Source organism: Aethalodelphis obliquidens, unplaced genomic scaffold (genome assembly GCF_003676395.1).
Source record: "Aethalodelphis obliquidens isolate GAN/ISIS:26980383/991018 unplaced genomic scaffold, ASM367639v1 scaffold2, whole genome shotgun sequence".
Lineage (NCBI taxonomy): Eukaryota > Metazoa > Chordata > Mammalia > Artiodactyla > Delphinidae > Aethalodelphis > Aethalodelphis obliquidens.
Genome location: NW_020837946.1, coordinates 62,412,050 through 62,424,995, shown reverse-complemented (window position 1 = coordinate 62,424,995; position 12,946 = coordinate 62,412,050). Strand labels below are relative to the sequence as shown.

The 12,946-nt window shown below is 38.4% G+C and overlaps 1 protein-coding gene across 1 annotated transcript in view; it reads right to left on the bottom strand.

Annotated features, from left to right (window-relative positions):
- Nucleotides 1-12,946, bottom strand: part of LRP2 (LDL receptor related protein 2) — a 197,001-nt gene that overhangs the window by 149,490 nt on the left and 34,565 nt on the right. Inside the window, exons 2-4 of the mRNA XM_027078206.1 lie at nt 10,048-10,155; nt 7,591-7,713; nt 3,961-4,077 (exon numbers count right to left, since the gene is read on the bottom strand). Of these exons, the coding sequence (XP_026934007.1) occupies nt 3,961-4,077; nt 7,591-7,713; nt 10,048-10,155 (348 nt within the window). The remainder of the gene's footprint in view (nt 1-3,960; nt 4,078-7,590; nt 7,714-10,047; nt 10,156-12,946) is intronic.

Genomic DNA, 12,946 nt, shown 5'->3' with positions numbered 1-12,946 from the left:
CATACCTTTATATACAAAGTGTTGTTGCCCTTATACACACACACACACACACACACACAACCTTGCATGTGTTCAAGCCTCTAGACTAGTGCTATTTTCAGCTGGAGCAGGGGAGGGGAATTCTGCTCCCAGAGGACATTTGACACTGTCTAGAGACATTTTTGGCCATCACAATTGGGAGGTGCTCCTGGCTTCCAGTGGATAGAGGCCAAGGATACTGATAGCTATTCTACAATGCACAGGACAGCTCCCCACAATAAAGAATGATTTGGACCCAAATGTCATTATTTCCGAGATGGAAAAACCTTACTCTAGATCTCGCTACCAATTTCTAGGAAATACAGGGGACAGAAGAACATGTTAAAGGACAGCAGAGGGTGGGTGCAATGAGGAAAACCCAGACTATGGGAAACTCCAGAACAAGTGACTTGCTAACTCCAACATATAGATTTTCTTTGGATTTTTATTTAAATGACACTGTAAAAAAATAATAAGCCAATTGAAGAATTTTTAAAACTGAATGGATATCTGATTACTTTAAAGAACAGTTATTAACTTTTAGGTGTGATCATGATACTGTAATGTTTCAGTCCTTATATTTTAGCAATATAGATACTGAATTATTTAAAGACAAACTTATATGATACCTGAGAACTGCTTCAAAATAATGGAGAGAAGAGATATAGGTAAGACAAAATTAGCTATGAGTTGATGTAATCACTCTGCTTTTGATTATGTTTAAAACCTTCCATAATAAAAAGCTTTAAACAATCATTTTAATAACAAAATAGCTAAGTAACCTATAGGCAAAAATGCTCTGTAAACTTCTTATACAAAAGTAAAGTATTCCAAGAGCATGGGCATAGGGTTTAGACCTAGGTTAATATCCTGGTTCGTCTACCCTTACCTCTTGATCTCTGTAAAGTGGAGATGGTCCTCACACCTACTTTGTAGTACTGATTAATGCGTATATGTGGAATCTAGAAAAATGGTACAGATGAAACGATTTGCAAAGCAGAAATAGAGACACAGATGTAGAGAACAAACGTATGGACACCAAGCGGGGAGAGGGAAGGTGGGATGAATTGGGAGATTGCAATTGATATATATACACTACTATGTATAAAACAGATAACTAGTGAGAACCTACTGTATAGCACAAGGAATTCTACTCGGTGCTCTGTGGTGACCTAGGTGGGAAGGAAATCCAGGAGGGAGGGGATATATGTATACGTATGGCTGATTCACTTTGCTGTACAGCAGAAACTAACACACCATTGTAAAGCAACTATACTCCAATTAAAAAAAAAAAATTGAATATGATAGTGATTGATGCCCTGGGAGTGACACTCCCCTTTTCCATTTCCCACAAGAGCTCCAAACAAAGACGGAAAATAAAATGAGGCAAATCCTCCCCCCAGTACTGGCACTTTTTAAAGACTTTGATCCAGGTCATTCATTTCCTTCCTGTACAAATCTGGCTGTGGCCAGGAGATCAAAGCACTAACAAGGAAGTATGAGGATTCTTTTTTAATTTCCTCTGATTTGCTTTTTTTTTTTTTTTTTTTTACTCTTTCTTATAGAACACATAGCAATAAATAAATGAGGTAGAGAGAAATAGGAAAAAATACCTCATTGTAAAACCTCCTTACACGTGTGAGATTCACTTTAGGGCCATGAACCCTGAAGGATTCATGACTTGTATGATTCCAGAAACAATGAGGTTTAACTCTGGTTCAACAATTACTTGTATGTACTTAAAAAAATGAACAAAATTTTGATTAAGGATTCCTGCCCAGATATTTTACAAAGCTCACTTCCTTTCCTTCATTCCTTTCTATAAGAGCTGCTTGAATGCTTGTACCCTGCCAGCTTTTTTCCAGAAGGTCCGTCGGCAAAGTCATGAGGCAGCTGTATTGGTGACTTGAGACTTGGCTGCAGGGTGTTCACATGGAATAAATCCAAACAGTCTGTTTTGGCTGCCTTTTATTTTCCCTAAAATAGCATTTCCTGCAGTACCATTGCATTTGCAATAAAGCACTCATTTTTATCCACTTGTAAATAAGGGATAAAGACACAGACTGTTGGCTGGTGGCACAGGCCTCTGGTTCTGTTCTTGCACAAGGTAGGACTTCCTCCTTCTGTAAATAAAGTCCTTCATGAACAGTAATCATCAGACTTGGACCAGAGGACGAGCTGAGCTCTAGCTCTGCCACACACCATTTAACCCTGAACAAGCCACTCCATCCTTTGCTGGTTCAGTTACCTTATTCGTAAGACAGTATTATAATACTGGCCCTAATGTCCTCAGTGAGGGGTCTAATAACAATAACCACTGGAATTTACATAACACTTTGAAGTTTATACAATACTACAAAATATAATGTATGATTTGTCTCTATTATTAATCAAAAATATTTTCTTCACTTGCCACAATAAAGAATTTATTGTTTGCCTTACAAAGTACTCAAAGGGGAGTCCTTGACTCTGGACTTGCTATCTGTGACCTCCAGACACACACTACCATCTCTAAAACTGCCGGTACCAAGTCTAAATTCTCCGTAACTTTTCCAAGTTAAAGAAGACCCAACCTAGAGGCCACACAATCTCTTTCAAAAGAAAACATGTAAGTTAGAAATTACAACAGAACTATACCAGAAATTCTGCTAGGAAATGGAAACACAAAGGCAAATAGCACAGACTCCTCTCAAAGGAAAATAACATACAAGGGAAGAAAGCATTGGAGAAGTTTTTTGTTTTGTTTTAATGTACTGTGTGATGACAGTGAGGCTGCAGCATGAATCTGGACACACATACGAGTATTTCTTCCATTAAGAGCACAATTTGAACACTACAGTAAATAGGAACGGTTTGCTCATAACCAGTTTATGTTAGCTCCCACCCTCGGCATAGAGCCATATCGGGAAGTGTAGCAAGATGGCTCTTTCATTAAGCATACAATATACCAAAGGAAGGGATTTAGAAACAGTCCAGAGAACTAAAATCCTATCAAAATGATCAAACAATAAAAGAGTTGTCCCATGAGAAGAGACTAAAACCTAAATCTTTAGTTGGAAACATAATAACCAAGAAGTTTATGATCAAGGTTTCTAAGGTACACAAAATCTATCCACCGATTATTAGAATACTAGAATATTAAAATAACCCCTTGAAGTCTGAAATGCAGTATGCCAGAAAGAATGCCAGGGAAAGATATATAAAAACTCAAAGAAGCTCTGGGTAAATTCATAAATGATAGACCTATAAGCGCTTTTGAGAGAAAATGGGTATGTCTGAGACTAAAGACAGAGTTAGATGGACCAGAGGACGGACACAGCAGCATAATTAGTATATTCTTGTATTCTAACAATTCTATATAAACCTCAAGAGAGGCAGATTACTCTTTACTCGTTTGTAAGAAGTGATTGCACTTTCTTATTTTGCTTATGGTCATATTTAAACATTATACATAGAATACTGTGATTGTATGCTTTATCTTGTGGTGATCAGTTACAAATTGATATAGTATTCTTCCATTACACAGATAGCCATTTTCAAAATGTAACACGTTTCCAAGGGTAATCTGGAAAACACTGAGTCCGTAAGAGCAGAAAAACTGAGACATTTGACCTAGAAGCTTACCATGGTAACGTACTAAAAGTTAAAATTGACCAAACTGGATTTTGTACTCATTGACTTCTTGTGATTCTGTGTTAAAGTTAAAAGTTTCTTACTTCAAGACATACAGAAACTTGATGTGCTAAGGCAGGACAGACTCAGAATGTCTTGCTAAAAATAGACTCCTATCAGAATATCACCTCTAATCCACAAAAGAATCCGCCAAGAGATTTCAATAACAAGAGGCATATTGTAGGCATTTCTGTCCATCAACAAATTGATTAAAATGCCAAAGGGACAAAGGTGAAACCAAATACAGTGCAAAGACTGTAAGGGACTCACGGCAGTTTTTCTCATCAGTTCCATCCAAGCAGTCTGTGGAATGGTCACATCTGAATTCTGCTGGGATACATTCACCGTTGTCACACGTAAACTGATGGCTTGAGCATGTTCTCCCAGCTGTGAAAGGAAAAAAATATTACTTTGTAATTACTGAAAAACACAGACCAACTAACAAATATGACAGTAACATTAACCCAGCTACTCTAAGGTAGACATCTTACAATGTGAAAGCAAAAGTGTTATTATCAGGATACTATCAAAATGCCCAGAATCATATCAACATTCAAGGTTGTGAGTGTAGACAATTATATTATCAACATGTGTTGAGAATACAGTATAGCTTGAAAACCTATACAGTAAAAAGGATGAATGAAATAAGAATTTTGCAGGTATAGGTATTAATCAAGGATCAGTAAGGTCCCCCTCATTGAAATCCTTGTTTAAACAAGAAGGAAACATGCCAAAGAGTAAACAGTGGTTACTTCTGAGTATTAGGAATGTGGGTGTTTTTTTTTTTCTTTAGAGTTTTCTCTACTATATAAGCTTTCTACATTGAATACCTGTCAGTTTCATAAACATAAATTTAAGCTAGCTTGATTTTATCCTAAGTTGATTAGGGTAGGTAAGAGCAGAGCACCAGTAGTTTATCAAATTTGCCTCTGGATAAAACAGACAAAATCAAATGAATCAATATTCCAAGCATCATGTGAATTCTATTCTGTGAGTCTGAGGCAGGATTTTTTTTTTAATTTATTTATTTTTATTTATTTATTTTTGGCTGCATTGGGTCTTCGTTGCTGCACGTGGGCTTTCTCTACTTGCGGCGAGGGGGGCTACTCTTCGTTGTGGTGCGTGGGTTTCTCATTGTGGTGGCTTCTCTTGCTGCGGAGCATGGGCTCTACGCACACGGGCTTCAGTAGTTGTTGCGCAAGGGCTTAAGTGTTTGTGGTTCGTGGGCTCTAGAGCACAGGCTCACGAGTTGTGGCGCATGGGCTTAGTTGCTCCGCAGCATGTGGGATCTTCCCAGACCAGGGCTCGAACCCGTGTCCCCTGCATCGGCAGGCAGATTCTTAACCACTGTGCCACCAGGGAAGCCCTGAGGCAGGAATTATGATGGGACTTTTTAATTGTCCACATAAGAGAGAAGCATTTGGGGAAAAGATGATCTAATAAAAAAATAATGTAAAATTCAAAATGCAAGAGTTACCTTATAAAATCCATACTCATTTAAAATAGTATGGAACATTGCTCATAAATTACTGCTGTAAAGTTATTTCCAGTCCCCCAAGCAGTTGCCCTTGGTAGTTCCCATCCCCTCTATGTAGTATTATTATCAAGGGGTCATCCACCACACACTGCATCACAATCTACAGCTCAGCTTTCTTCCTACTCCGTGTGGGGAGCAAGGGAAAATGGAACCAAATGGCACATCTAGCCAAAAGATAAATAACCCACCATTCATTCATTCAGAACCTACTATCAAGAACCTACTATCTGCTAGACAGAATACCAAGCCTTAGGGATACAAGCTGAACAAAGCACAGTCACTGCTCTCCAGAGCTTCATGATCTAGCACTGAGTACCTACTAGGTCACCCTTTTCCTCTAGGACCTTTGAGAGGCCAGCCAGAAACATCAGAGCCCAGAACAGATTTCCTAGAGACAAGGATTTCTGCCTGCTCCTTACTATGCCTGGTACTTTTCCTTCCTCCCTTCAGTCCTTCTGAACTAGTGTCCCCCACCTCCCTCCCTTTTTGCCACTCCACCTCAGATCCGGATGCACGTAACTGGACCTGATGTAGATATGCCGTGCTCCTATCTGGCCTTGACTAGCTCCTGTCTGTGCCCTCCTCAAGACTGCCATTTGTCACCACCACCACCCTCCCCAGCCCTACATAGTTTGCTGGTTTCCCCTGAACCACTCTGTCCCAAGGATCACCATCTCTTTGTTGCTGGCAGACCTCATGACCAGCACTGACAAGCCCTAACAGATTGTTTAATTATACAGTCTACATTTTACCTTTACACCAAAGTATTGAGAATTTCCATTATCTTCCTCAAAAGAAGGCTTCTAGTGGCTCGACTGAAGAGAGTTCATACTCCCACTGCTGGACTCAAAATTCCTGGACTTAATTCTAATTTTTTATAAATACATCCAGAACCTATTGAAGCCCACAGCATCTCCACTGCTAGTCACCTAACAAACAAGTTCCCACATGACGTAGCCATCAAAAATATCTGTTTCTTCTTTGATCTTTGTGGACAATGTCCATGTGAAAATGCCAACAGGATCTTGGCTATCTCAAAACCAACACACAGTGATGATAGATGTCCATGATTTGTGGGATGTGCATTTAATGAAACAGAATGTGGGGAAGTTTAAAGGTGAATGCTACACAGTGATCAGAGCTGGACTTTTCCAGAGGACAATTGAGGTCAAGAGCCTGAGGTGGTTCATTACAGTCTTGTATCTTCTCTCCAATTTCCATCTCAGTCCAACTTAGACTCGCTATAAGGTTTTAGTTTGGGGTTTTTTTGTTGTTTTTTTTCTTTTGTCTTATAAAAACACAGGGAAAAGATGTTGATGTTTTCTCTTCTAGATATTGAAATTTGAATTATGGGAATGTAAAAGTCAGGACTTCTGCGGCTTTCATGCAATCATGAAAAGCCAATAGGCTAAAAAGACGGCAGGGCAGGGCAGAATAGTGGAAGAAACCTGGATGATGTCACTGATCCAAGGAATTGAGATTTTCCATTATCTTCCAATCAATTCTGGAACAATGCTACATTTAGGCTTCTTGGGTGAGATAATAAATTCCCTTTCTGCTTAACTTTTTTGAGTTGTGTTTTTCACTCTTTGCAGTCAAAAACATCCCCATTGATACAAGAATAATTTTAAATTATACAAATATCCTTAAGAGAAAGGAATGCTACAGATGACAGACATCTTTCTCACATGTTGCCATCTTAAATTCACCCAAGATTATGCTCTTGTCCAAAATTGTTTAAGCCCAGTAAAACAGTCTTTTCCAGTTCCATCCCAAAGAAATCAGAATGGAAGTGTCTCTTCCAGGTTACTGCCCTGAACCCCCTCAATGTCCAGGAATCAGCAGTCGCCAACGTCCTCTTCCTTGCTACTATTTGTTTTCTGGTTCCAGCTCATCCTACAACGGCTCTAGCAGCTGTCACTGAAGTGCCTCCAACAGACCTCCACTTCCGCTCAGTCAGAAAGAAGAGAGTTTAATAGTGGGGCAGAAGGGGTGGAAGGTTTTGCCTGCACAGTGTGCTCCAGGAGCATGTGGACCCATCCAACTGCCAAGCAGACAAATGAAGACCTCCACATACAGATACCAATAGGTGTTTTGTTTCTTTCTTAAGCATAACATAACCTGAGTTAAATACTGGGAATCTATCCCATGTCCAAATCACTGGCTATATTGATAATTCTTCAGCACATTCACACTTTCAGTATCATCCAACCCCTGAGTGAGACAGCTGGCACAGGTTCCCTTGTCCTTCAAGGCCCAACTCTGCATTTATAAAGATTCATTCCATTGTGTTTTGTATTTGTAACAGGTTGGAATTTAAGGTGTCCAAAGGGCCAAAACAAGATTCCTCTACAAGCACTTACGGCAATGCCGCCGTTCATCTGAGCCATCGATACAATCTTCTTCCTCGTCACACACCCAGTGGACAGGGATGCATAGCTCCTCACTCTGACACAGGAACTGGTTGGAACGGCAAGTAGGGTGAGCTAAAATAAACCGGAAAAAAACTCATTATGTCTAACATCCACCCTATTATACCAACAAACGATGCTCGTTTCAAAAGAAGTATGTCAACTCCTGCTCAATATATTTGATAGCAAATATAAAAAACCTTAGAGCCTGTGGAGTTTAACCAGTGTTCACTGTCAAGTAATCTCAGCAATGGCATCACAACAAAATGCTGATCCAAAGCAATACAAAATACAGAGAATAAAACAAACAGCCCAAACACACATTCATACGAAGTTATGACCAAAAAAATATTAAATTTTTAATTTCAATAAAATCAACCATGAGTTTATAATTATTAAATTATTTGAAGTGTTTTGTAATAACTAATAGTAAAACATCATGATAAATTGTAAAATCCATGAGATTTGGAAAACAAGACCCAAAATCAAATAATTTATTATTTCCACAATTTACTTGCTTTACAATCTTCAGCAGGTTCTCTGAATCGCAATGTATGCATCATAAAATGGGGACTATATTTTTCTCACGGTGTGCTATAAAAAATAAGTAGAATGGAATATTACTCAGCCATAAAATGAAACGAAATTGAGTTATTTGTAGTGAGGTGGATGGACCTAGAGTCTGTCATACAGAGTGAAGTAAGTCAAAAAGAGAAAATCAAATACCATATGCTAACACATATATATGGAATCTAAAAAAAAAAAAAAATGGTTCTGATGAATCTAGGGGCAGGACAGGACTAAAGATGCAGATGTAGAGAATGGACTTGAGGACACGGGAAGGGGGAAGGGTAAGGGACGAAGTGAGAGAGTGGCAGGGACATATATACACTACCAAATGTAAAATAGATAGCTAGTGGGAAGCAGTTGCATGGCACGGGGAGGTCAGCTCGGTGCTTTGTGACCACCTAGAGGGGTGGGATAGGGAGGGTGGGAGGGAGGGAGACGCAAGAGGGAAGGGATGTGGTGATATATGTATATGTATAGCTGATTCACTTTGTTGTACGGCAGAAACTAACACACCATTGTAAAGCAATTATACTCCAATAAAGATGTTAAAAAAAAATAAGTAGAGTAACATATGTGAAAGTACCATGTAAATAAGTTGCGAGTGATTGTCATTGGTATGTTTTTATCATCATCGTTATGGGACATTGGTAAATTGTTGGTATGACTGCTCAATTATTCCTTTATCTCAGAACACACTGTTCCTGACTTTCTGCTCCTAGTGTTTAACCTAAAATGAACTCAGTAAGCCCAGAGGAGGCAAATAGATAGCACTTGATCATATCTCTACAAATAGAACTACTCCCTTACTCAAAGTGTGGTTTCCAGACTAGCAGCATCAGCATTACCTGGGAGCTTGCAGAAATGCAGAATCTCAGGTCCCACCTCAAACATATGGAACTAAGCCCTACACTTTAACAACCTCCCCAGGTGATCCATTTCTGCTTGAAAGTTTGAGAAGCGCCTTATAGGACCTAATCCCCACACTTCTCCCATTTTCAAAAGCATCGTCATCCAAACAATACACCAAAGTTTGTCCTGTTGTGCCACAGGATGGCCAACGATTCAAAACAAATTTTCACCTGCTTTCTTGGTTTTTGGATGATAACCCTTGCCTGTTCACCTGTCAGAATGAATGAAATTGCAGTAGTGTGATGGATCACCTATGGCAAGGTGGGAGAGCAATGGACATAAGGGTTGGGATTAGTGCACCAACTGGGAAGCCTTTAATAAATAATTTAGCTTCTCTATGCCTCAGTTTCCTCATCTGAAACCTACCTCAGAGTATTGTTGAGAGAAGTAAATGAAGAAATATGTGTAAGTGATTTTATAATTCTTCTAAATTAAAGAGTTAAATTGGGGGTTTATAATATTATCATGTTTTTAACTATTATTTAAAAAACATAAACCACACTAGCCCCTTCTGTGACCTCTTGATAGTAATGCACACAAGTTCTACTACATCCTTTTTATAAAAACAGACTCTTCCTTGAATTACAAATCACAGCAGTACAGACAACATTATTTTTTTATTCTTGTTAGTGCACAAAATTTGCAGACTGAATAATCTGAAATAATCGTTTATAGGCTTCAGAAAACAGCTCAGAAAGTTGGTTCCATACCAAGGTCATGGGATAAGAGTAAGATAGAAACTGATGTGAATTGAACCTCGTGATCAAAAGGGACTGAATTCTTAATGCCACCAGTTCTCCATCTCAAAAGATTGGCGCTCAGTCCAATCTACTACTAAAGGCACAACTCTTTCTCTTTGTTACAGCTGAAATGACCATGAAGCACTTCTGCTACTCAGAACAGAGCTTAGCCCCACCGCTCTTCACTTACGGCAGCCAATTTCATCCGAGCCATTCGCGCAGTCTCTGGTCCCATCACACCGCCAGGACGCAATGATACAAACCCCAGGTTGGCACTGAAACTCATCACTGTGACATTCTGTAATCCCACAAGCAAGAGAAAGCCAGTTTAAAAAGTTACGCACACAGATATTTCAAAAAAAATACAAATTTTTGATGAAAACAAAAAATTATTCAACTAATTAGTAATCAAAGAATGTAAATTATTTATACAATTAGGAAAACATTTTTATGATTATATTCTGTGTCAGGGTCTGCAGGAAAGTCATTTTCACACACAGCTGACTAGAGTGCACCTTGAGGTAACCAATCTGGAAAGCAGTTTGACAAAAGGTATCCTGCTTTTTAAAAGTGCTTATTCTTTAACTTAATACTTTTACCTCTAGGTAATTTTTTTTCCCCTTAAGGAACTAAGCAGAGAATTAAAGATTTATGTGTAGAGGTTTTCATCATAGTATAATTTATAATAAAGGAAATTGCAAACCTTGTAAATGTCCAATAATATGAAAATGAATAAATTTTCTTATATCTATATATATCATATTAGGAACTCATTAAAATAGTTATGAAGAACTTCTAAATGATTTGGAGAAATATTTGTAATATTTCATTACACGTTATAACAAAGACAAGGACGCCAAATTTTACCTGTAACAGAGTCATATATAGCAGAAAAAAAGCACAGAAAAGGCCAGAAAGTTAAGGGTGGTTATCTCTGATACCATCATGAGTAACTTTTCATTTGTGGGACTGTGCTTTTTTCAGTTTCCCACCCTACAGTCTTTTTAAGTGCCTTTTTATTACTAAATCATATACAGCAATTTATGTTTCTTCATTCTTAGATACAAGACCAATATTATGGCTTTTTGCTTGTAACTTATTTGTAAGATGCCAGGTACGGCTCTTCTCTGCCAACAAACAAAAGCCAAAAAACAAACAAACAAAAATCTCGGCAGCCAATCAGAGTGCACAAACTTGGCATCAAACTAGCCACACTTCCAAGGGGCAGTGATATCCCCTAGTGATACCAGAAAGTGAATATAACTTAAACAAGTACATTTAATTCAACGAGTATATCCTGCAGTTTTCCTAGTTCTCCCCAGGGGACTAATTTGGCAGTTAGCGATCCTCTGAGTTTCCCCAAATATCTGACCAGCAACCTCCCCATACATTATGTGCCAAGTACGAATTTTATTTTTAAGAGAGCAACCAACACCAGCCCAACGTGGAGAAGACTCAAAATTATTCTTTCACAAACCCATGGTGGTAGAGGAATAATTCGGGGGGGTTGGAAGAATAATTATACTTTCCCCATGTATTTAAGCAATCATGCTAAATTACCCATTTCAGTGTTTGACTAATTAAACTGAAATTAAGGGAATATACAGATCAATTACCTACTCCTAAAATAAATAAACAATGTGCTATCCTGTCTTGTGTAAATGCAGGCCTATCATGAGCATGACATAAACACAGTTAAGTGATCTATTCCTAGGGGATATAGGTTACTTTGTTCATGGAATGTTCAAATCTGATTGTCTGGTAGTGACATACTGATTTATAATGTATGCTGCAAATGGTCAGAAACTTTCCTTGGCTAAATGGTGGTACCGAGTGGTACAGGAATACGTACACCCAAATACCTTCTATAGACTAATGCATGATGGTGGTTGGTGGTGCAGGTCTGGGGTTGGTGGTGCAGGTCTCTTATCAACTACCTTTAAAACACAACAACCTCCCTTGCAAAAATGCCCCTAAGGAATGCACAAATTCACTCTGGAATCCCAGAACTTCTCATTGGATTTTGTTCTACAAAGCAATATTTCCATGAGAGATTAGAGGCTTTGGAGGTTCAGCTATTAACACAACATATATTAAATCACTTTTATCAATTAGGTCTATTGTTAGAAATCCAACATAATACATTTGTAAATTCAGTACATTTGTTTCCCTTAGTATCTAATAATTTCTGGTTGAAAAATTATAACAATCTAAAGGTCAGTCTACTTACAAAGAGCTTCCTCTTGCTGGAAAAATCATACACTTAGAAACTGAGCATACTGAAGCAAATTCTCAGAATAATATACTGCCTGTTTTTAAATATATGTATCATTAGTGTTATTTCTTAAGCAACATTTTTGTTTATTTTTTTTTCTTTTCTCATTTCTTAAGCATTTTTATTACAAGTCAAATTTTGAGTTTGTTTTTGCTAAAATATGAAGTTAAGCACATCATGAAAAGAACACAAAATAGATACACGAAAGTCATTTTTTAAGCACTTCAAAGTCAATTATTTAAAAATCACACATTAGGGTTTCCCTGGTGGCTCAGTGGTTAAGAATCCACCTGACGATGCAGGGGACGCGGGTTCGTGCCCCGGTCCGGGAAGATCCCACATGCCGCAGAGCAACTAAGCCCTTGCACCACAACTACTAAGCCTGCGCTCTAGAGCCCACAAGCCACAACTACTGAGCCCATGTGCCACAACTATTGAAGCCCGCGCGCCTAGAGCCCGTGCTCCACAAGAGAAGCCACCACAATGAGAAGCCCGCTCACCGCAACGAAGAGTAGCCACTGTTCGCGGCAACAAAGACCCAATGCAGCCAAAAATAAATAAATGAATTTATTAAAAAAAAAAATTCCAATGCTAAGCCCAGCAGCTGGCATTATAGGGGAAAAAAAAATCACATATTAAAAAAAAAAATTTAAACTGATAGGGGAAGTTTTACAATTATGTAACTCTTTCTAGTTAGTATTTTTCACATTTGACCTCCCAAATACTCAGTTATCTAAAGTAATATATCAAGCCCAATTCACTCAACTTATCAACAGATCCATGGTAATTCATTTGTCAAGTTCATCTTTTCAAT